The 23,509-nt window shown below is 35.9% G+C and overlaps 1 protein-coding gene across 27 annotated transcripts in view; it reads left to right on the top strand.

Annotated features, from left to right (window-relative positions):
- RNF180 (ring finger protein 180) overlaps positions 1-23,106 on the top strand; it is a 271,039-nt gene extending 247,933 nt beyond the window's left edge. For 25 of the 27 annotated variants that reach the window (XM_070519599.1, XM_070519601.1, XM_014848516.3 and 22 more), the window contains one exon: positions 21,614-23,106. In XM_070519599.1, the coding sequence (XP_070375700.1) occupies positions 21,614-21,813 (200 nt within the window). In that variant the 3' untranslated portion in view covers positions 21,814-23,106. Of the gene's footprint in view, positions 1-17,641; positions 17,691-21,613 lie in introns of all 27 variants that reach the window. The other 2 variants (XM_070519608.1, XM_070519618.1) reach the window with 1 other exon arrangement.
- The last annotated feature ends 403 nt before the right edge of the window (positions 23,107-23,509 follow it).

Below are 23,509 nucleotides of genomic sequence, written 5' to 3'. Positions count from 1 at the left end.
GTTGCCCTGATAATTAGGGATGTTGAGCATCTTTTCATGTACTTGTTGGCCATTTGCATGTCTTTCTTGGAAAAATATCTATTCAGGTCCTTTGCCCAATTTTTAGTTGGGCTATTTGTGTTTTTGCTATTAAGTTGTATGAGTTTCTTAATTTTTGGATATTAACTCCTTATTGGATATGTGGTTTGCAAATATTTTCTCCCAATCCGTAGGTTGCCTTTTCATTTTATTGATGGTTTCCTTTGATGAGCAGCAGCTTTTAGTTTGATGTCATCCCACTTGTTTCTTTGTGCTTTTGTTGCCTTTGCTTTTCATGTCAAATCCAAAAAATCACTGCCAAGGTCATTGTCAAGGAGCTTACTTGCTACATTTTTTTCTAGAGTTTTATGGTTTCAGGGGTTAAGGTCAAATCTTTAAACCATTTTGAGTTGATTTTTGTGAGTCGTGTAAGATAGGGGTCCAGTTTCATTCTTTTGCTTGTGACAGTCCAGTTTTCCCAGCACCATTTATTGAAGAGACTATCCTTTCCCCATTGTATATTCTTGGCTCCTTTGTTGAAAATTAATTGACCATACATACATAGGTTTATTACTGGGCTCTTTATTCTGTTCCGTTGATCTATGTGTCTGTTTTTATGCCAATACCATACTGTTTTGATTACTGTAGTTTAAAGTTTGAGATCAGGAAGTGTGATGCCTCCAGCTTGGTTCTTCTTTCTCAAGATTGCTTTGGCTATTTGGGGTCTTTTGTGGTCTATACAAATTTTAGGATTACTTTTTCTATTTCTGTGAAAAATGCCAATGGAATTTTGAAAAGGATTGCATTGAATTTATAGATCATTTTGGGTAGGATAGACATTTAACAATATTAACTCTTCTCATCCATGAACAGGAAATATCATCTCTTTTATTTGTGTTGCCTTCTATTTCTTTCATCAATGTCTTATAGTTTTCAGTGTACAACTCCTTCACCTCCTTGATTAAATTTATTCCAAAGTATTATATTCTTTTCAATTCTATTGTAAATAGGATTTTCTTAATGTCTTCCTTATTGTTTGTTGTTGGTGTATGCAAATGCAACTGATTTTCATATATTGATTTTGTCTCTTGCATCTACTGAATTTGTTGATTAGATCCAGGAGGTTTTTAGGGGAGTCCTTAGGATTTTCTATGTATAATATCGTGTCATCTGCAGAGAAAATTTTACTTCTTTCTTTCTCATTTGGATGTCTTGTATTTCTTTTTTCTTACCTAATTGTTCTGGCTAGGAATTCCAAACTATGTTGAATAAAAGTGGCAAGAGTGGGCATCCTTATCTTATCCTTGTTCTTAGAGGGAAAGCTTTCAGCTTTTCACTGTTAAGTATGATGTTACCTGTGGGCTTGTCATATATATGACATTTATTATGATGAGTTATATTCCCTTTAACCCGGTTTGCTGAGAGTTATTATCATGCAGGGATGTTGAATTTTGTCAAATGCTTTATCTGCATTTATTGAGATGATCATGTGATTTTTATCTTTCATTTTGTAGTGTGGCATATTACATTGATTGATTTATGGATGTTGGACCATTCTTTCATGCCTGGATTAAATCAGACTTGCTCATGGTGTGTGATCCTTTTTATGTGCTGTTGAATTCAGTTTGCTAATATTTTGTTGAGAAGTTTTGCATCTATGTTTGTCAGGGATATTGGCCCATAATTTTCTTTTCTTGTAGTGTCCTTGTCTGGCTTTGGTATCAGAGTAATTCTGGCCTCATAAAATGAGTTTGGAAGAGTTTCCTTCTCTTCAGCTTTTGGACGAATTTGAGAAGGCTTGGTATTACTTCTCCTTTAAGTGTTGGTAGAATTCACCAGTGAAGCCATTTGGTCCTGGACTTCGCTTTGATGGGAGGTTTTTGATTACTGATTTGATGTTCTTACTAGTAATTGGTCTTTTCAGATTTTCTGTTTCTTCATGATTCAGTCTTGGTAGGTTGTATGTCTAGGAATTTATACATGTTATCTAGATTGTCCAATTTGTTGGCATATAATTGTTCACAGTAGTTTCCTACAATCATTTGTATTTGTGTGGTATCAGTTATAGTGTCTCCTCTTTCATTTATAATTTTAGTTTTTGAGTCCCCTGTCTTTCTTTCTTGGTAAGTCTAGTTAAAGATTTATCTATTTCCTCTCTTAAAAAAATAGCTCTTGGTTTCATTGATCTCTTCTATGTCTTTTTAGTCACTATTTCATTTATTTCAACTCTGATCTTTGTTACTTCCTTCTTTCTACTGACTTTGGGTCTATTTTGTTCTCTTTTTAGTTACCCTCTTTGAGATGTAAAGTTAGGTTATTTGTTATCTTTCTTTCTTAACGTGGGCATTTATCACTATAAACTTCCCCCTTAGAACTGCTTTTGCAGCATCTCATAAGTTTTGATGTGTTGTGTTTCCATTTTCATTTGCCTCAAGATAATTTCTTGTTTCTCTTTGATTACTTCTTTGACCGCTTGGTTGTTCAGGAGCATGTTATTTAATCTCCACATATTTGTTAATTTTCCAGTTTTCTTCTTTTAATTGATTTCTAATTTCATACCATTGTGGTCCAAAAAGATACTTGATATGATTTCAGTCTTATTAAATTTATTAAAACTTTTTTTGTGCCCCAACATATGATCTATCTTGGAGAATGTTCCCTATGCATTTAAAAAAATGTGTATTCTGCTGGTTTTGGATAGAATGACATGTATATATGTCTTACGTGTATCTGGTCTAATGTGTAGTTGAAGTCCAGTGTTTCCTAATTGATTTTCTGTCTGGATCATCTATCCCTTGTTGAAAGTGGGGTATTAAAGTCACCTGCTATTCTTAGGTCACTGTATATTTTTCCCTCCAGATCTGTTAATGTTTTCTTTATATATTTAGGTCTTCCTATGATGGGTGCATAAATATTTATGAAGGTTATATCCTCATGATGACTGTACCCCTTTGTCATTGTATAATGACCTTGTCTCTTGATACACTCTTTGGCTTAAAGTCTATTTTGTCTGATGTAAATATAGGTACCCTTGCTTTTTTTTCATTTGCATAGAATATCTTTTTTATCCCTTCACTTTCAACCTATTTGTGTCCTCAAAGTCAAAGTGAGTCTCTTGTAGATAGCATATAGTTGGAGCTTGTTTTTTATCCATTCAGCCACTCTATCTTGTTGAATGAAGAATTTAGTCCATTTACATTTAAAGTAAATATTGATAAGTATGAACTTATTATTGCCATTTTGTTGTTTTCTGTTTGTCTTGTTCCTTTATTCCTCTCTTTCTCTCTTCCTTTGCAGCTTGATGATTTTCTGTAGTAGTATGCTCTGAATCCTTTGTTTTTGTCTTTGGATATCTATTACAGGCTTTTGTTTGGTGATTACCATGAGGCTTACATAAAACTTCTTGTATTTATAACAGTGTATTTTACCTTTATAAAGTCTTTTACCTTTATTCTAGAGTTATAAGTGATTTATTCACCCCATTACAACATTAGAGTATTCTGAATTTAACTACATATTTACCTTTAACAGTGAAATTTATAGTTTTATATTATCCTCTTACTAATTAGTGTCCTTTCATTTTAGCTTGAAGAGCACCTTTTAACATTTCTCTAAGTCTGGTGTAGTGGTGATGAAATCCTTCAGCTTTTCTTTGGGAAAGTTTTCCTCTCTCCTTCAATTATGACAAACAACTCTGCTGGGTAAATTGTGAAAAACAGCTCTGCTGAGTATTATGGTTGGCAGGGTTTTTTTTCTTTCAGGATTTTTAATATATCATCTCTCTACTTTGTGGCCTGCTATGTGCTGAAAATCTGCTTATAGTCGTATAAGGGTTCCTTTGTATATAGCAAGTTGCCTTTCTCTTGCTTCCTTTAAGATTCTCTCCTTGTCTTTAACTTTTGACAATTTAGTTATAATGCCTCTGGCATAGGTCTTTTAGGATTCCTCTTATTTGTAACTATCTGGGCTTCCTGGATCTGGATTTCTGTTTTTCCCCCCAGGTTAAGGAAGTTTTCAGCCATTATTTCTTTGAATAAGCTTTCTGCCCCTTTGTCTCTCTCTTCTCCTTCTGGGACTCTTTTAATGCATATATTGGTCCATTTTATGGTGGCCCATAAGTCCCTTAAGGTATCTCTATGCTTTTTCATTCTTTTTTCTATTTACTCCTCTATTTGGATAAATTCCACAGCCCTGTCTTCTAGTTCACTGATCCTTTCTTCCACTTGATCTAGTCTGATTGAATTCCTCTACTGATTTTTTTCTTTTTTTAAGTGAGGAAGATTGTCCCTAAGCTAACATCCATTGCCAATCGTTATCTTTTTGCTTGAGGAATATTGTCCCTGAGCTAAAATCTGTGCCAATCTTCCTCTATTTTGTATGTTGGATGCTGCTACAGCATGGCTTGATGAGTGGTGTGTAGGTTCACAACTGGGATCCAAACCCACGAATCCCAGGCAGCTGAGGTGGAGCGTGCAAACTTAACCACTATGCCACCAGGACAGCCCCTGAATTTTTTTAGCTCAATTATTGATTCTGCTTCTGTGATTTCTGTTTGGTACTTTAAAAAGTATTTTCTGTCTCTTTGTTGAAATTCTTATTTTGTTTATGCATTGCTCTCCTAACCTCCTTGAGCCTCTTTATGTCCATTATTTTGACCTCTCTATCAGGTAAATCACTTATTTCCTTTTTATTGTGATCTGTTTATGTAGATTTATCTTGTTTTTTTTTGGAACACATTTGTCTATTTCTTCATTTTCCTTGACTCTTTGTTGGTTTCTGTACATTAGATGAGATGAACCTCATCAATCAGCCCAACCCAAGTACCTGTTGTCTCCCAAAGTTTTGTGATTGTCCATGCCTCCTTCTTATTCTTAGTAGCCCTTGGTAGTTGAGAATATGCCAAGACCCATCAGTGTCCCAAAGGATTGGATCACAGGCAACATATAGATGCAGGCTGGTTAGAAGCTGGACCCTCAAGCAGCAGCTGGCAAAGTATGTAGTTAAGCTCCTTTGAGGGAGAAACTGGGAAATTGGCACTCTTCTCTCCTCCCTCTTGCTGGGCCCAGGTTTATAGCCACAAGGGGTGGAGAGGTGCTCCTGTGCCCACTGAGGACTGTTTCTTTCTTTATCACAGTCCTATGAGACTTGTGAATGCAAACCCCACTGAGTATTAAAGCCAGGCGATCTGGAGACCTATCCTTTGGTGGCATCCACAAAAGCTGGGGCACCAGATGTGTGTACAGGCTTCTTCTAGGGAGATATTGGAAACTTATTGTCATTCTTGGAGCAGTCTAGAGGGAGAAGGTGGGAGAGGTGTCCACCAACATCCCTAGTCTCTGGGGAGGCTCGTAGCCAGCCTCTAGATGCCTACCAAATTAGAAGCCTGGCTCTCAAATGCAGCTTTTAAAGTATACAGAGAAACTTCTTTCAGGGAAAGACTGGCATATGGGCTATTTTTCCTGCTCTGTCAGCACTGAGCCCTGGTAGGATAGCTCTTTAGGAATTGCTTCTTTGTTTGCCACAATCCTGTGGGACTTGTGAATGGAAGCCCCTTTGGCTATCAGAGCTAGGATCTAAGGACCCATACCTTGGATGGCCACAATAAAATCTAGGATGCAGATGTGTATACAGCCTCCTCTGAGTGGAAGCTGACAACTTGGAGTGGGCTGTACAGAGAAAGTGGGAGAGGTGTCCACTGGCTTCCCCAGTCTCTAGGGAGGATCTTAGGCAGCCCCTAGTACCTGCTAAATTAGACACCTGGTCTGAGTCAGCAGCTTTTAAAGTATGCAGATAAACCTCTTTCAGGGAAAGACTGGGACATGGGCAATTTTACCTGATCCTTCTGTGCTGAGCCCTGAGGGGATAGCCACAGAAGTGCTTGCGTGCTTAAGAATTGCTTCTTTGTTTACTATAGTCTTGTAGGTCTTCTGAACACAAGTCCTGTTGAGTGTTAGAGCTAGGTTTTTGGGGAGTCTCTGATGAGACTCTTAAATGTTGGGGTGGTAGATGTAGGGATCAAACTCTTTGCTCCTCAGGGAGAAACTGGGAATTGGGGGTTCCCTCCCAGTTGTACGGCACTGTGCCAGAGGTGGAGTTTATAGAAAGAGTGTGTCTCAGCCTTTCCTAAGCATTTCCATGTGGGTATGTTCTCACTCATCTGAAGTGTAGGAGTCACTCAGCTAGTTTCTGGAAGACAATACTCCAAGCAAATGGCAAGGAAAAGAAACCATATGTTGCCATACTTATATCAGACAAAGCAGACTTCAATATTTAAAAAAGCAATGAGAGACAAAGAGGGGCACTATATAAAGACAAAAGGGACATTCCACCAGGAGGATATAGCACATATGAATATATACGCACCTAACACAGGAGCACCAAAGTACATCAAGCAACTATTAACAAACCTAAGGGGAGACATTAAGAGCAACACGATAATAGTAGGGGAACTTAACATCCCACTTACATCAATGGATATATCATCCAGACAGAAAGTCAGCAAGCAAACAAAGGCCTTAAGTGAAACACTAGGCCAGATGGACTTAATAGCTATATAGAGAAAATTCCATCCAAAAACAGCAGAATACACAGTCTTCTCAAGTGTACATGGAATATTCTCAAAGATAGACCATACATTGGGAAACAAGTAAGTGTCACTAAATTCAAGAAGACTGAAATCATATAAATATCATTTCTGACTACAATGCTAGAAAAAAGCTGGCAAAGTCACAAATATGTAGAGACTAAAAAACATGGTATGGAACAACTATTGGATCAAAGGAGAAATCAAAAGCTATCTGGAGACAAATCAAAATGAAAACACAATATGCCAACTCTTGTGGGATGCAGCAAAAGCAGTATAAGTGGGAAATTTGTAGCAATACAGGCCTACCTCAAGAAACAAGAAAAATCTCAAGTAAACAAGCTTACACTATACCTAAAAGAACTAGAAAAAGAAGAACAAAGCCCTAAGCCACCAGAAAGAAGGAAATAATAAAAATCAGAGTAGAAATAAATGAAATAGACTTAAAATAATAGAAAGGATCCACAAAACTAAGAGCCAGTTCTTTGAAAAGATAAACAAAACTGACAAACCTTTAGTCAGACTCACTAAGAAAAAGAGAAGAAAATAAATAAAATCAGAAAAGAAAGAAGAGAAATTACTATAGACGCCACAGAAATACAAAGGATTATAGGAGAATATTGTGAAAAGCTATATGCCAACAAATTGGATAAACTAGAAGAAATGGATAAATTCTTAGACACAGACAACCTCCAAAAACAGAATCAATAAAAAATAGAGAATCTGAATAGACCAATCACAAGTAAAGTGATTGAAACAATGACAACCTCATCCCAAAAAACAAAAGTCCAGGAACAGACAGCTTCTCTGGTGAATTATACCAAACATTCAAAGAAGATTTAGTACCTTTCCTTCTAAAACTATTCCAACAAATTGAAGAGGATGGGATGCTTCTTAACTTCTTTTATGAGGCCAATGTTACTGTGATACCAAAGCCAGAGAAGGGTGACACAAGAAAGGAAAATTACAGGCTAATATCACTGATGAACATTGATGCAAAAATCCTCAACAAAATAGCAGCAAATAAAGTACAACAATCCATTAAAGGATCATACACCAGAATTAAGTGGGATTTATTCCAGGGATGCAGGGATGGTTCATCATCTGCAAATCAATTAATGTGATACTGCACATTAACATAATAAATAATAAAAATCACGATTATCTCAGTAGATGCAGAGAAAGCATTTGCCAAGATCCAACATCTATTTATGATAAAAATTCTCAAGAAAATGTGTATAGAAGGAAAGCACCTCAACATAATAAAGGTCACTTATGACAGATCCACAGCCAACATCACACTCAGTGGTGAAAAATTGAAAGCTATTCTTTTGAGAACAAAAGCAAGACAAGAATTCCCATTTTTACCTCTCTTATTCAACATGGTACTGGAAGTTTTAGCAAAACTGTCACTATTTGCAGATGACATGATTCTACATGTAGAAAACACTAAAGAATCCACAAAATCACTTTTGGAAATAATCAACAGATACAGTAAATTTACAGAGTGCAAAATCAACATACAAAAATCAGTTGCATTTCTATAAACTAGTAACAAACTAACAGAAAAAGATGTCAAGAATACAATCCCATTTACAATTGCAATAAAAAGAATAAAATACCTAGGAATAAATTTAACCAAGGAGGTGAAAAGACCTATACACTGAAAACTATATGACATTATTGAAAGAAATCAAAGAAGACAAAGAAATAGAAAAATATTCCATGCTCATGGAATGGAAAAGTAAACATAGTTAAAATGTCCATATTACCTAAATCACTCTACAAATTCAATGCAATCCCAAAGATATTCTTCATGGAAATTAAACAAAAAATGCTAAAATTTATATGGAGCAACAAAAGACCCTGTATAGCCAAAACAATCCTAGGAAAAAAGAACAAAGCTGGAGGTATCACACTCCCTGAATTTAAAATATATTGCAAAGCTGTGGTAATCAAAACAGCATGGGACTGGCAGTAAAACAGACACACAGATCAATGCAACAGAATTGAGAGCCCAAAATAAAACTACACATCTATGAACAGCTAATCTTTGACAAAGGAGCCAAGAACATGCAATGGAGAAAGAAAGATCTCTTCAGTAAATGGTGTTGGGAAAACTGGACAGCCACATGCAAAAGAATGAAAGTAGACCATTATCTTACACCATGCACAAAAATTAACTCAATATTATTAAAGACTTAAATGCAAGACCTTGAACTATACAACTCTTTGAAGAAAAAGATAGGCAGTGCCTTCTTCGACATCGGTATCTTTTCAAATACATGTCTACTCAGGCAAGAGAAACAAAAGAAAAAACAGACAAATGGGACTATATCAGACTAAGAAGTTTCTGCAAGGCAACTGTCAACACATTGAAAAAACAGTCTGCCGACTTGGAGAAAATATTTGCAAATCATATATCTGAAAAGGGATTAATCTCCAAAATATATGAAGAACTAATACAACCCAACAACACAAAAATGAACAACGTAATCAAAACATGGGTAGAGGATATGAACAGATGTTTTTCCAAAGAAGATATACAGATGGCCAACAGGCACCTGAAAAGAGGTTCAACATCACTAATTATCAGGGAATTGCAAATCAAAATTACAATGGGATATCACATCACACCCCTCAGAAGGGCTATAATTAACAAGAAATAACTTGTTGGAGAGGATGTGGAGAAAAGGGAACCCTCATACACTGCTGATGGGATCCAAACTGGTGTGGCCACTATGGAAAACGCTTTGGAGATTTCTCAAAATATTAAAAATAGCAATACTATATGATCCAGCTATCCCACTGCTGTGTTTTATCCAACAAACCTGAAATCAGCAGTTCAAAAAGATTTATGCATCCCTGTGTTCATCGCATCATTATTTACAATAGCAAAGATGTGGAAGCAACCCAAGTGCCCATGAATGAAGATGATGTGGTATATATATACAATGGAATACTACTCAGCCATAAAAGGATAAGATCGTGCCATTTGTGACAACATGGATGGACCTTGAGGGTGTTATGATAAGTGAAATAAGTCAGACAGAGAAAGACATATACTGTATGATTTTACTCATATGTGGAAGATAAACAAATACGCATATAAGGAGAACAGATTAGTGGTTACCAGAGGAAAAAGGTATGGGGGAGGGCAAAAGGGGTAAAGGGGCACATAATGTATGATGATAGATAAAAACTAGACTATTGGTGGTTAAACATGATGCAGTCTATACAGAAACTGAAATATAATAATGTACACCTGAAATGTACACATTGTTATAAGCCAGTATAATCTCAATAAAATAATAAAAGAAAACCTTCTCAACAAAATAATTAGCAAACCAAATTCAAGAACACACTGAAAGGATAATGTAGCAGGACCAAGTGGGATTTATCCCTGGGATGCAAGGATGGTTCAACTTAAGCAAATCAATAAATATAAAATATCACGGGGGCTGGCCCTGTGGCTGAGTGGTTAAGTTCACGTGCTCCGCTGCAGGCGGCCCAGTGTTTTGTTGGTTCAAATCCTGGGTGCAGACATGGCACTGCTCATCAAACCATGCTGAGGCAGTGTCCCACATGCCACAACTAGAAGGACCCACAAAGAATATACAACTATGTACTGGGGGACTTTGGGGAGAAAAAGGAAAAAAATAAAATCTTAAAAAAACATATATATAGGGGCTGGCCCCGTGGCTGAGTGGTTAAGTTCGCGCACTCCGCAGCAGGCGGCCCAGTGTTTCGTTAGTTTGAATCCTGGGCGCGGACATGGCACTGCTCATCAGACCACGCTGAGGCAGCGTCCCACATGCCACAACTAGAAGAACCCACAACGAAGAATACACAACTATGTACCGGGGGGCTTTGGGGAGAAAAAGGAAAAAATAAAATCTTTAAAAATATATATATATATATATAAAATATCACTTCAATAAAATGAAAGATAAAAATTATATGATCATCTCAATAGATGCAGGAAAAGCACTTGACAAAACACAGCATCCTTTCATGATAAAAACCCCTAACAGACTGGTTATGGAGGAAACATACTTCAACATATATGACAAACTCACAGCTAACGTTATGCCTGATGGAAAAAAGTTGAAAGCTTTCCTTCTAAGATCAGGAACAAAACAAAAATGCCCACTCTCACCAATCCTGTTCAATATAGCACTGGAAGTCCTAGCTATAGCAATTAGACAAGACAGAGAAATAAAAGGCGTCCAAGTCAGAAAGGAAGAAGTAAAAGTGCTGCTATTTGCTGATGATATGATTTTGTATATAGAAAATCCCAAAGAGTCTACCCAAAAAACTATTGGAACTAATCAATGATTTCAGTAAAGTTACAGGAGACAAAATCAACATAGAGAAATTAATTGCATTCCTTTACACTAGTGGTGAAGTATCTGAAAAAGAAATAAAGAAAACTAACCCATTGACAACAGCATCAGAAACAATAAAATACTTAGGAATCAATTTAATCAAGGAAGTGACAGATTTTTACAATGAAAATTACAAGACTTTGCTGAAAGAAATCATAGAAGACACAAACAAATGCAAAAACATCTCATGTTCATCAATTGGAAGAATTAATATTGTTAAAATGTCCATACTGTCCAAAGCCATATGCAGATTCAGTGCTATACCCATCAAAATACCAAAGGCATTCTTCACAGAAGTAGAAGAAAAAATCCTGTAAGTTGTGTGGAACCCTAGATGACCCTGAATAGCCAAAGCAATCCTGAGAAAAAAACACAGCCAGTGGTATCATGCTTCCTGATTTCAAGCTATACAACAGAGCCATAGTAATAAAAACAGTACAAAAGGATGAATATTGTATGATCCCACTTATATGAGATATCTAGAATAGGCAAATTTGTAGAGATAGAAAGTAGATTAGAGGTTACCAGGGGCTGGGAGAGTGGAGATTGGGAAATTAGAGCTTCTCTTTGTAGTAATGAAAAGTTTTTTGGAAATAGTGGTGATGGTTGCACCACTTTGTGAATGCAATCAATGCCACTGAACTGTATACTAAATAATGGTTAAAATGGCAAATTTTATGTTATATATATTTTACCACAATACAAAAAATATTTTTATAAAAACGACATGGCATTCCCTTCTTGCCTGGTTACAGGAAAAAAAATTAATTTTATAATTTAGCCTGATAATTTTATAAACTATATTGAAAGTTAATCAAGTGTTATAGAATTGTAAGTAATGTGCAATATATTTTAACTTATCCAATATAAAAAGTTAATTTTGCAGGATTAATACATTTGACTCTGGGATCCTAAAGAGATAGGAGATAAAGATGAAATTTAAAATCCATTTTGCATTAAATTTTCAAGTATATTAACAAGAGTAATTCTATACGTACTTGTGACTATAAAAATGTCACTCCACTTCTGCTAAGGCCTACTTATATCAATCAACTTTGAAATAACAAAATTCTTATATAATATGAAGAATACAGAGCAGTGAAAGATCGTGCTTCAAACTTGTGTCCCATTGCACATGAAGAATTAGGACATATCTCCTTTTAAAATACTGATTTCAGGGCTCTCTGAATTAACCTCTAAATAATATTTTTCATAACAACTACAAAATGTATCTCAGATATATTCACAATGGTATTCAATTCCTGCTGAAAATACGTTTGAGAGGCTTGATTTAGAACACTCTCAAAAAATAGGCTAATAATTCATTCTATTCTCTGAAGTCTATCCTTATACACAGGCACTCTTCCATCCATTCAACAAACACCTATTAAGTACCCACTATAAGCACTGTGCAAGTTGCTAAAATTGCAAAAATGAATGAGATAATTGTTGACAGTCTTTCTGTCTCTGACAGAATCTTCAAAATAATGGAGCCTACTCTGGTCTTTGGTGAATATAAATTTGAACCGCATTTTGTAGGGGGAAAAAGTCATAGCCTTGTTTTCTAGGATATGAGAGAAATCCTTCTAAGGTAAAATTGTTTTTACAAAATTAAATTTATGAAGAGGCAGAAGTACCTGTTTGACATTCTGGAATCTTGGTTCTTTATGTTCTTTCTGAACCTGACAGTGACTTAGAGATTTTCCTCACAGTTCTTTCTTGCTCTTTAATTTCACATAATGAATTTCTCCAAGAGATTTTTCTTTTTTTTTATGATGTGGGAAAACAAATTAAATGCAACTTTCATGATTATCACCCTTTTGTTAAAGAGTTTTATAAGTCATGCCATTATTTTCAGTCAGAATTCATAATAACTTTGAAATATTTTTTCCCTAAACTCTTCCTGAGTGCTCTATTCCACATCATCCTAAACTTTATGACCCAGGATGACAGGGCAGCCTCTGTCTGGTACATTGCTAGTTGTTGTGGAGGAGGAAAAGAAACTGCTGCAGCATCTCAAACTGATAAGTGCTCTACCCAGAAGCAACACACAGTATTTTCATTGGACAGTCATTTTCATTGGTCAAGTCTCATGGCCATGCCAGACTTCTAAGAGGCAGGGAAGTGCAAATAAACCATGTACTCAGGAGAACAGAATATTTGTGAAGAGCCCTAAATGTACAACAACTATGAAATTTTTGGTCCAATTCATTTGAAAACTTGGATAGAATGGATAATGTATAAAAGTTACAAAGAATGACTCAAGAAGAACTAGAAAATATGAATAGACAACAACTGTTAAACAAATGGGTTGGTATTTAAAAATCTGCCCTTGCACCTGAAAAGACTACAGGCCCACATGGTTTTGTAGGCTAGATTTACCAAAGCATCAAGGATTCTAATTTTATGCAAACGTTTCAGAGAGTAAAAAGAAAGCACAAGATTGCCAATATTGAGAACGGTTAAGGGTCTGAGATTTACCCTATATGCAAGCTAACAAGTTAGTCTGCCAGTTTCATGGATGCCTGCAGAACACATGAGACTCCTGGGTCAGAGGCAACAGTAGCTAGAGCAACAGCATTTGTGATGGATATCTGAGCCCCATTTCTCACAGGGCATTACAAATAGGGCCAGATGATATATACACATGTGGTGGGGTGTGTTATTTCAAATTACCAATGGCATTTTTCACAGAAATAGAAAAAACAATCCTAAAATTTGTATAGAACCACAAAAGACCCCAAATGGCCAAAGTAATCTTGAGAAAGAAGAGCAGAGTGGAAGGCATCACACTTCCTGATTTCAAATTATATTGCAAAGCTATAGTAATCAGAACAGTAGTGGCATAAAAACAGACACACAGACCAATGGAACACAATGGAGAGTCCAGGAATAAACTCACGCATACACGATCAACTGCGATTCAGTAAGGGTGCTAACAGTACACATTGAGGGAAGGACAGTCTCTTCAATAAATGGTGTTGGGAAAATTGGATTGCCACATGCAAAAGGGTGAAATTGGACCCTTATCTTACACCATACACAAAAATCAACTCAAAATAGATTGAAGACTTAAGATCCGAAACCATAAACCTCTACAAGAAAACATAGAGTGTAAGCTCCTTGACAATGGCCTTGGCAATGATTTTTTGGAGATGACCACAAAAGCTCAGGCAACAAAAGCAAAAATAAACAAGTGAGACTACATCAAACTAAAGAGCTTCTGCACAGCAAAGGAAACACTCAAGAAAATGAAAAGGCAACCTACGGATTGGGAGAAAATATTTGCAAACTATATATCTGTTAAGAGATAATGGAAATCCGCCAGGAGAGTAGGCTTCAGGTACTCTTACAACAACAACAAAAGTAATTATGTGAAGAGATGGGTATGTTACTTAGCTTGAGTATAAGAATCATTTCACTCTATATAAAATCATCATGTTTTACACCTTAAAATATCAATTTTTATTAAAAAATACAAAATAAGACATACACAAATAATAATTTAGGATTGTTCTTGATCAAAGAAGTTTGACTTTAAATAACCATACTAATAATACCCAGGTGAATGAAACCTTGCCATTAGAATAAGCAGCCTGATCTAAAGCATAAAATTTAACATTACTCAATTGTTAAAATGGATGAACCAGAATCTGCATCAAGCTTGAGTCTCACAGAACCTTTATCACTAGAGTTACTAGCAAGTACCAGAATTACGTATTTTCTGCTATTTATTGTATTGTTCCCACTCATTAACACGAATAAGCACAGAAATACTTAAACTAGGCAGTAGATAAGTAAAAAGCAAAGATTAATAATCAGGTTATCAGTCTTCAGAAAATTGAATTTTATCTTTTAGAGGCCCTTGAAATTATATATTGGTTGCCAACAAAAACAGGTTGCCATTGGGCAAGTTTATACTCAAGCTCTAAATAATTACCATGTAAATATCATAAAAAGGAACAGCATTTCACAATGAGATGTAGTTTTTCTCGGAAATGTCATACTCATTTAGTCATAAATGGACTAGCACTTACTTCTGAGATTTGCTTTTTATTTACTAACCAATCTCCTTAAGTAAGTCCACGTTTTGAAATTTATGAAAATTAAAGCTGTTTCTTCAAAAGAGTACCATTTTGTCACTCCAGTTTATTCAGTGCTACAAAAAAATAAACATTTTTCTCATAGAATTTTGCTCAAATGACTGAGGGAAATTCTCAGGGCGTAAAATATAAGGTTAAGCTGGTGATCAGAAGTTACAAACAGAGGTAATAACAGTAGCTGTAAAAATAAAACATGAATAATGTTTAAATTTGGAAAATGCTCTTGTGAAAATAATTATATTTGATTCTCACAAATTTTTTTATGGTCTTTTTTTTTTGTTGAGTTAATGATAGGTTACAATCTTGTGGAATTTCAGTTTTACATTAAAGTTTGTCATTCATGTTGTAGGTGCACCACTTCACCCTTTGTGCCCACCTCCCACCCCACCTTTCCCCTGGTAGCCACTGATCTGTTCTCTTTGTCCACATTTTTAAATTCCTCATATGAGTGGAGTCATACAGAGATTATCCTTCTCTAACTAGCTTATTTCACTTAACATAATTCCCTCAAGGTCCATCCATGTTATTGCAAATGGAATAATTTTGTTCTGTTTTGCAGCTGAGTAGTATTCCATTGTATATATGTACCACATCTTCTTTATCCATTCGTCTGTTGATGGGCACTTAGGTTGCTTGCATGTCTTGGCTACTGTAAATAATGCTGCAGTGAACATTGGGGTGCACAGGACTTTTGGAATTGCTGACTTCAAGCTCTTTGGATAAATACCCAGTAGTGAGATGGCTGGATCGTATGGTAGTTCCATTTTTAATTTTTTGAGGAATCTCCATACTGTTTTCCATAGTGGCTGCACCAGTTTGCATTCCCACCAGCAGTGTATGAGGGTTCCTTTTTCTCCATAACCTCCCCAACATTTGTTACTATTAGTTTTAGATATTTTTGTCATTCAAACGGGTGTAAGGTGATATCTTAGTGTAGTTTTAATTTGCATTTCCCTGATGATCAGCGATGATGAGCATCTTTTCATGTGCCTATTGGCCATCCGTATATCTTCTTTGGAGAAATGTCTGTTCATATCTCCAGCCCATTTTTTGATCGGGCTGTTTGATTTTTTGTTGTTGAGTTGTGAGAGTTCTTTATATATTATGGATATTAAGCCTTTGTCAGATATATTACTCACAAATATTTTTTCCCAGTTATTGGGTTGTTTTTTTGTTTCAATCCTGTTTTCATTTGCCTTGAAGAAGCTCTTTAGTCTGATGAAGTCCCATTTGTTTATTCTTTCTATTGTTTCCCTTCTCTGAGAAGACACGGTGTCCGAAAAGATCCTTTTAATACTGATGTCAAAGAGTATACTGCCTTTGTTTTGTTCTAGAAGCCTTATGGTTTCAGGTCTCACCTTTAGGTCTTTGATCCATTTTGAGTTTATTTTGGTGAATGGTGAAAAAGAATGGTCAATTTTCATTCTTTTACATGTGGCTTTCCAGTTTTCCCATCACCATTTGTTGAAAAGACTTTCTTTTCTCCATTGTATGCTCTCAGCTCCTTTGTCGAAGATAAGCTGTCCATGGATGTGTGGTTTTATTTCTGGGCTTTCAATTCTGTTCCATTGATCTGCACACCTGTTTTTGTACCAGTACCATGCTGTTTTGATTACTGTAGCTTTGTAGTAGTTTTAAAGTCAGGGATTGTGATGCCTCCCATTTCTTTTTTTTTTTTTTTTTTTTTTTTGCTCAGGATTGCTTTAGCAATTTGGGGTCTTTTGTTGCCCCATATAAATTTTAGGATTCTTTCTTCTAATTCTGTAAAGAATGTCATTGGGATTTTGATTAGGATAGCATTGAATCTGTAGATTGCTTTAGGTAGAACAGACATTTTAACTATGTTTATTCTTCCAACCCATGTACATGGAATGTCTTTCCATCTCCTTATGTTGTCATCCAATTCTCTCAGAAAGGCCTTGTACTTTTCATTATATAGGTCCTGCACTTCCTTAGTTAAATTTACCCTGAGATATTTTATTCTTTTGGTTGTGATTGTGAATGGTATTGTGTTCTTGAGTTCTTTTTCTGTTAGTTCATTATTAGAATATAGAAATGCTACTGATTTATGCAAATTGATTTTATACCCTGCAACTTTGCTGTAGTTGTTGATTACTTCTAAGAGTTTTACAATGTATTCTTTGGGGTTTTCTATATATAAGATCATGTCGTCTACAAACAACGAGAGTTTCACTTCTTCCCTCCCTATTTGGATTCCTTTTATTCCTTTTCCTTGCCTGATTGCTCTGGCCAGGACCTCCAGTACAATGTTAAATAAGAGTGGTGATAGAGGGCATCCTTGTCTCGTTCCTGTTTTCGGGGGAATGGCACTCAGTTTTTGCCCCTTCAGTATGATATTGGCTGTGGGTTTGTCATATATGGCTTTTATTATGTTGAGGTAGTTCCCTTCTATGCCCATTTTATTCAGAGTTTTTATCATAAATGGTTGTTGGATCTTGTCAAATGCTTTCTCTGCATCTGTTGAGATGATCATGTGGTTTTTATTCCTCAGTTTGTTGATGTGGTGTATCACATTGATTGATTTGCAGATGTTGAACCATCCCTGTGTCCCTGGTATGAATCCCACCTGATCATGAGGTACGATCCTTTTGATGAATTGCTGAATTCGGGTTGCCAAAATTTTGTTTAGAATTTTTGCATCTATGTTCATCAGTGATATTGGCCTGTAGTTCTCTTTTTTCGTGGTGTCCTTGTCAGGCTTTGGTATCAGCGTGATGTTGGCCTCATAGAATGTGTTAGGAAGTGTTCCATACTCCCCAATTTTTTGGAATAACTTTAAAAGGATAGGTATTAAATCCTCTCTGAAAGTTTGGTAGAATTCCCCAGGGAAGCCGTCTGGTCCTGGGGTTTTATTCTTTGGGATGTTTTTGATTGCTGTTCAATCTCTTTCCTTGTGGTTGGTCTGTTCAGATTGTCTGCTGCTTCTTGAGTGAGCTTTGGGAGATTGTAGGAGTCCAAGAATTTATCCATTTCCTGTAGGTTATGCATTCTGTTAGCATAGAGTTTTTCATAGTATTCTCTTATATAATCCATTGTATTTCTGCAGTCTGTTGTTATTTCTCCTCACTCATTTCTGATTTTGTTTATTTGAGCTTTCTCACTTATTTTCTTTGTAAGTCTGGCTAGGGGTTTGTCAATTTTATTTATCTTCTCAAAGAACCAGCTCTTTGTTTCATTGATCCTTCCTACCACCTTTTTTGTTTCAATAGTATTTATTTCTGCTCTGATTTTTATTATTTCTCTCCTTCTGCTGACTTTGGGCTTTATTTGTTCTTCTTTCTCTAGTTCAGTTAGCTGTAGTTTAGGATTGCTTATTTGGGATTTTTCTTGTTCATTAAGATGTGCCTGTATTGTGATGAATTTTCCTCTTAATACAGCTTTTGCTGTATCCCATATGAGTTGGTATGGCATGTTATCATTTTCATTTGTTTCCAGGTATTTTTTTATTTCCTCTTTAATTTCTTCAATGATCCATTGCTTGTTCACTAGCGTATTGTTTAGTCTCCACATCTTTGTGCCTTTCTCTGCTTTTTTCTTGTAATTAATTCTACCCTTATAGCGTTATGATCAGAGAAGATGCTTGTTATTATTTTGATTTTTTTTTAAATTTGTAGAAGCTTGCCTTGTTTCCCAACATATGGTCTATCCTTGAGAATGTTCCATGTGCACTTGAGAAGAATGTGTATTCTGCTGTTTTAGGATGAAGTGATATATATATATGTCTATTAAGTCCAATTGTTTTAGTTTTTCGTTTAGCTCCACTATTTCCTTGTTGATTTTCTGTCTGGATGATCTGTCCTTTGGTGTGAGTGGGGTGTTGAGGTCCCCTACTATTATTGTGTTGTTTTTAACATCTTCCTTTAGGTCTGTTGATAGTTGCTTTATGAACCTTGGTGCTCCTATGTTGGGTGCATAGATATTTATAAGCATTATTTCTTCTTGGTGAAGTGTCCCTTTGATCATTATATATTGTCCCTCTGTGTCTCTCTTTACCTGTCTTATTTTGAAATCCGCTTTGTCTGATATAAGAATTACAACACCTGCTTTTTTGTGCTTGCTATTAACTTGAAGTATTGTCCTACACCCCTTCATTCTGAGCCTGTGTTTGTCCTTGGGGCTGAGGTGTGTTTCCTGGAGGCAACAAATTGTTGGATCTTGTTCTTTAATCCATTTTGCCACTCTGTGTCTTTTTATTGGAGAGTTCAATCCATTTACATTGAGAGTGATTATTGATGCATGTGGACTTAATGCTGTCAATCTGTTGCTCATTATCTGGTTTTCCTGCGTTTCTCTTCCTGTGTGCTTTAGCCTACTTATTGACTACTGCAATTTCTCATGCTGGGTTTCTTAGATTTTTCCTTATTTACGTTTTGTGGCTCTGTTCTCTTCTTTAGTTTAGTGGCTACCCTGAAGTTTGTATTTAGAATCTCATGTATCATATAGTCTATTTTCTGGTGGTCTCTTACTTACTTGGCGTAGACTGATTTAGTCCCTTTCCTCTTCCCCTCCTAAATTATTATTTTCATTTCTTATTCCAACTTGTGTTATGAGTTTGTAGTTAGAGTGATAAGGTCGCCTTTGCTTTGGTAGTTTCCTTACCTTTATCCTAGTGCTATAGTTGAATATTTGCTATCCTATTCTGGTTCTATTTCTCTGTCTCCCTACACTGTGGTTTGTGACCCCTTTCTCGTTTTTTTCTTTTTTCAGGTATGAGAGCCTTCTTGAGGATTTCTTGTAGTGGAAGACTTTTCGTTACAAATTCCCTTAACTTTTGTTTGTCTGGAAAAGATTTAATTTCTCCCTCATATCTGAAGGATATTCTTGCTGGATAGAGTATTCTTGGCTGAATATTTTTATCTTTTAAAGTTTTGAATATGTCACTCTGTTCTCTCCTAGCTTGTAAGGTTTCTGTAGAGAAATCCACTGAAAGTCTGATAGGAGTTCCTTTGTAGGTTATTTTCTTCTGTCTTGCTGCCCTGAGTATTCTTTCTTTGTCTTTCATTTTTGCCATTTGTACTACTATATGCCTTGCAGTAGGTCTTTTTACATTGACAAATCTAGGAGATCTGAAAGCTTCCTCTACACATATTTCTTCCTAATCCTTAGATTTGGGAAGTTCTCTTCTATAATTTCATGAAGCACACTTTCTGCTCCATTTTCCTTTTCCACATTCTCGGGAATTCCTGTGATCCTTAAATTCTTTCTCCTCATTGAATCCACTATCTCTTGGAGATTGTCCTTATTTTTTTTAACTCTTAGTTCTCTTTCTTCCTCTGTCTGGAGCCACTCAGCCTGTCTATCTTCAGTTATGCTAATTTTCTCCTCTATGGTGTCTACACAGGCATTCAGGGAATCCATATTCTGTTTTATCTGGTCCATTGTGTTTTTCGTCTCTAGTAATTCTGTTTGATTCTTCTTTGTAATTTCAATCTCTTTTGTGAAGTAACTCCAGAACTCATTGTCTTGTTTCTCTATCTTTCTCTCTACCTCATTGAGTTTTTTGATTATAGCTACTCTGAACTCATTTTCACTTAGTTTACATATTTCCAAGTCCTCAGGACTTAATTCTGTGTTTTTACTGTTTTCCTTCTGGTCTGGAGCTTTTATAAATTGCTGGATGGTAGAGGAGCGGTTTTTTCGCGTAATGGTAGAATTTGGTTGCAGTTACAGCCTGTCGCCACTAGAGGGGGTTCGAGAGCCACGCGTTCTGAGCTCTCTGCCTGCGGGCAAGATGGCCGCGCCCAGCGTGGTTTACCGGGGGGGAGGGGCTGTTTTTCTTGTGCCCCGATCTGAATTTGGATCAGTTCTGTTCTCTGGTGTCCCCGAGCAAGGAAGCTTCCCCCCCCCCCCCGTCAGCGGGTTTTCACTATACCAGTGGTGGGAGTCCTGGATGATCCCCTGGTAGTGTGGCGACCCCCCCCCCACTCCTTCCCGCACCAGCGATGGCAGACTCTAGGGGAGGGAGCAAAGTTCTCTCCTACCCCATTCCAGCTCCTTCAAGGCTGGCAGCAGGGTCTCTGTCCTCCATCTTTTTGATACTGTAGGTCTCCGAAATCCTGGCATTAGGTTTATTAGCTGAAATTCAGTTTTTTTCCAGTCCTTTGTTGTAGTTTGGAGGGAAGAGAGTCCCGGGTCAGCTCACCCTGCCATTTTGGTCTGCCCACTCCAAATGTTTTTAATTTAAATGATCAGATGGTATAGATGAGAAATCTGAGACCCAAAAAGATCATATACCTTGCCCCAAGTAAATGACAGAAACAAGGATAATTCCGACTCCATATCCCATGCTAATTTTACTGTCCTCGCCCTTAAAACCCTTAACTAAAAAGAGACTTCTGATAGTTGCTTATCATTGAAAAAAACTGTTAGGAATACAACATACCTCTCAGCAAAATCAAGATTGAGCTGTTCCTGGTTCCTGTGTTCATAATGCAAGTTCCTTTCTGAGCCCTTATCTGAATTTAATGAGCTTTAAAATAATATGTTCATACATCTTCTAGGCTTCCATAGACATGCAGCTCCAGTTACAAGAAGGCAGTTCCCACATGGCGCACATAGGATGGATTATCTGCACTTTGAGGATGATAGCCGTGGATGGTGGTTCGACATGGATATGGTGATCATCTATATTTATTCGGTGAACTGGGTCATTGGATTCATCGTTTTCTGCTTTCTTTGCTATTTTTTCTTTCCATTCTAGGAATGTTCATACCTTACTACAGTTGAACAATCACAAATGATGTAGATAACAATTAGTCAAACAATTTTAAATGTGCTTTGAAGTTTTTATAATGTTGCATTATTTAAATTGGTGTTTTTGGAAAGTCTGAGAATAATGGATTTATTAATGTTTTTAGTGTAATAAATTAACTTTATTCAAGAGCTAATCTATCTAGCACTTAACAGCAATACCTTAATTTCATAGTTCTTCCTTTAGGATTTATGGGCTCTAATTATACAATGTCACTTTTATACTTATTTTAATTGTAAAGACTGAGGTTTTCCCTCAACTTAAATATAGTAAAAATACAAAAAGAAATGACAATCTGGGTAGATAGTATCTTTATTGATAAAATGTTTAGTCAGTCACTACTTATTCTCAGGCAAATTATGTGCATTAAAGATAGTTCTAGAAACTCATCTAACAGGGTATATATAGTTAGGTATCTCTACTTACGTCCCATTCTATTACCAAGAAGCTGACTGTCCTTTTTTTACTGACCTAATAATAGCTTTAGTGCAACATTTTTAATTATTACAAGAACAGAATGGTAAATACAAAAGAAGGAAAAAAAGCTGAGACTAATCCCCACCAATGGACGCTTAAATAGTAACAGTTTTCAAACTGCAGGATTACTCATCTGAAAAATAAAAAATCTACTGACTGACTTTCAGTAGTCTAAAAGAACATTGCATGTCCAAAATGTAATTAATGTAGTGATTCATTTAACTAGCAGGTTGTCAGATATATTGTAAATGTGCAATAAAGAGTGGCTTTTAAATTTTTTCATTGTTATTAAGTGGTTTAATGTCTGGAATAAAGAATTGTTGTAAATAGGCTTGTGAATTTATAGAAAGAAAACATGACATTTATTTTTATTTATGATTATACTAATCCTTGGAATTAGTTTTTCCCTTATTAAAAAAAAAAAGATCAGAATTATCCCAGTACGAGAAGGAATTGGGGCAGGTATCCCAGTTTTAAAAGTGAGAAAATTAAGCACAGAAAAGTAAGTAAGTTTATTTATTTCAGTAACATAGGACAAAAGTTTTCATTATGGACTGCTAGCCCCAATATTCCTATGGCATGGTGTCATGTATCTGATAATGCAATAAGCATAGTTTTACATAAGGTAGGTGAACCTCTCATGGCACTAAAATTAGCACCATCCAGACAAATTGGGATTGGTCAGGCTTCAACAGTTCAGTCTATGGAAAGTCCGGATTTTGCCTAATTACTACTGACTGTATTTGAATAAAAGCGTTTAACTGATGATGTGTCGTGTTCGAAGAAATATGGAAGAATGGTACAGGTTTTTATTCTAAATACTGTTTTTATTGTTGTATTTAAAATTATATCTTGGAAAAGGAACAGTAGCATACATTAGACAAATCTAGAAAGCAGAAACCTAAATGCAATTTAGAATCAGATCAATTTTTGCTCATATGTCATAATAAAATATATAAATAAATTATGCTTGCAGTCTCTTGACATACAACTAATATCTTGATGGAACAATGTCGTCAACTAAGCTCAGTATTACCTTGCAGAAATAAAAATGGATATTTATAGTCACTAATTTATTGCTCAAAATAAAGATAATATGATGTAAGGGAAAATACCACTTTCCTAAAGTATATATCAGGACTGAAAAATTAACAAAACACATATGGTG

This window comes from Equus asinus, chromosome 10 (genome assembly GCF_041296235.1).
Source record: "Equus asinus isolate D_3611 breed Donkey chromosome 10, EquAss-T2T_v2, whole genome shotgun sequence".
Classification (NCBI taxonomy): Eukaryota; Metazoa; Chordata; class Mammalia; order Perissodactyla; family Equidae; genus Equus; species Equus asinus.
Note: the sequence above shows the minus strand (reverse complement) of the source record. Positions and strands in the feature narration are given on the sequence as shown.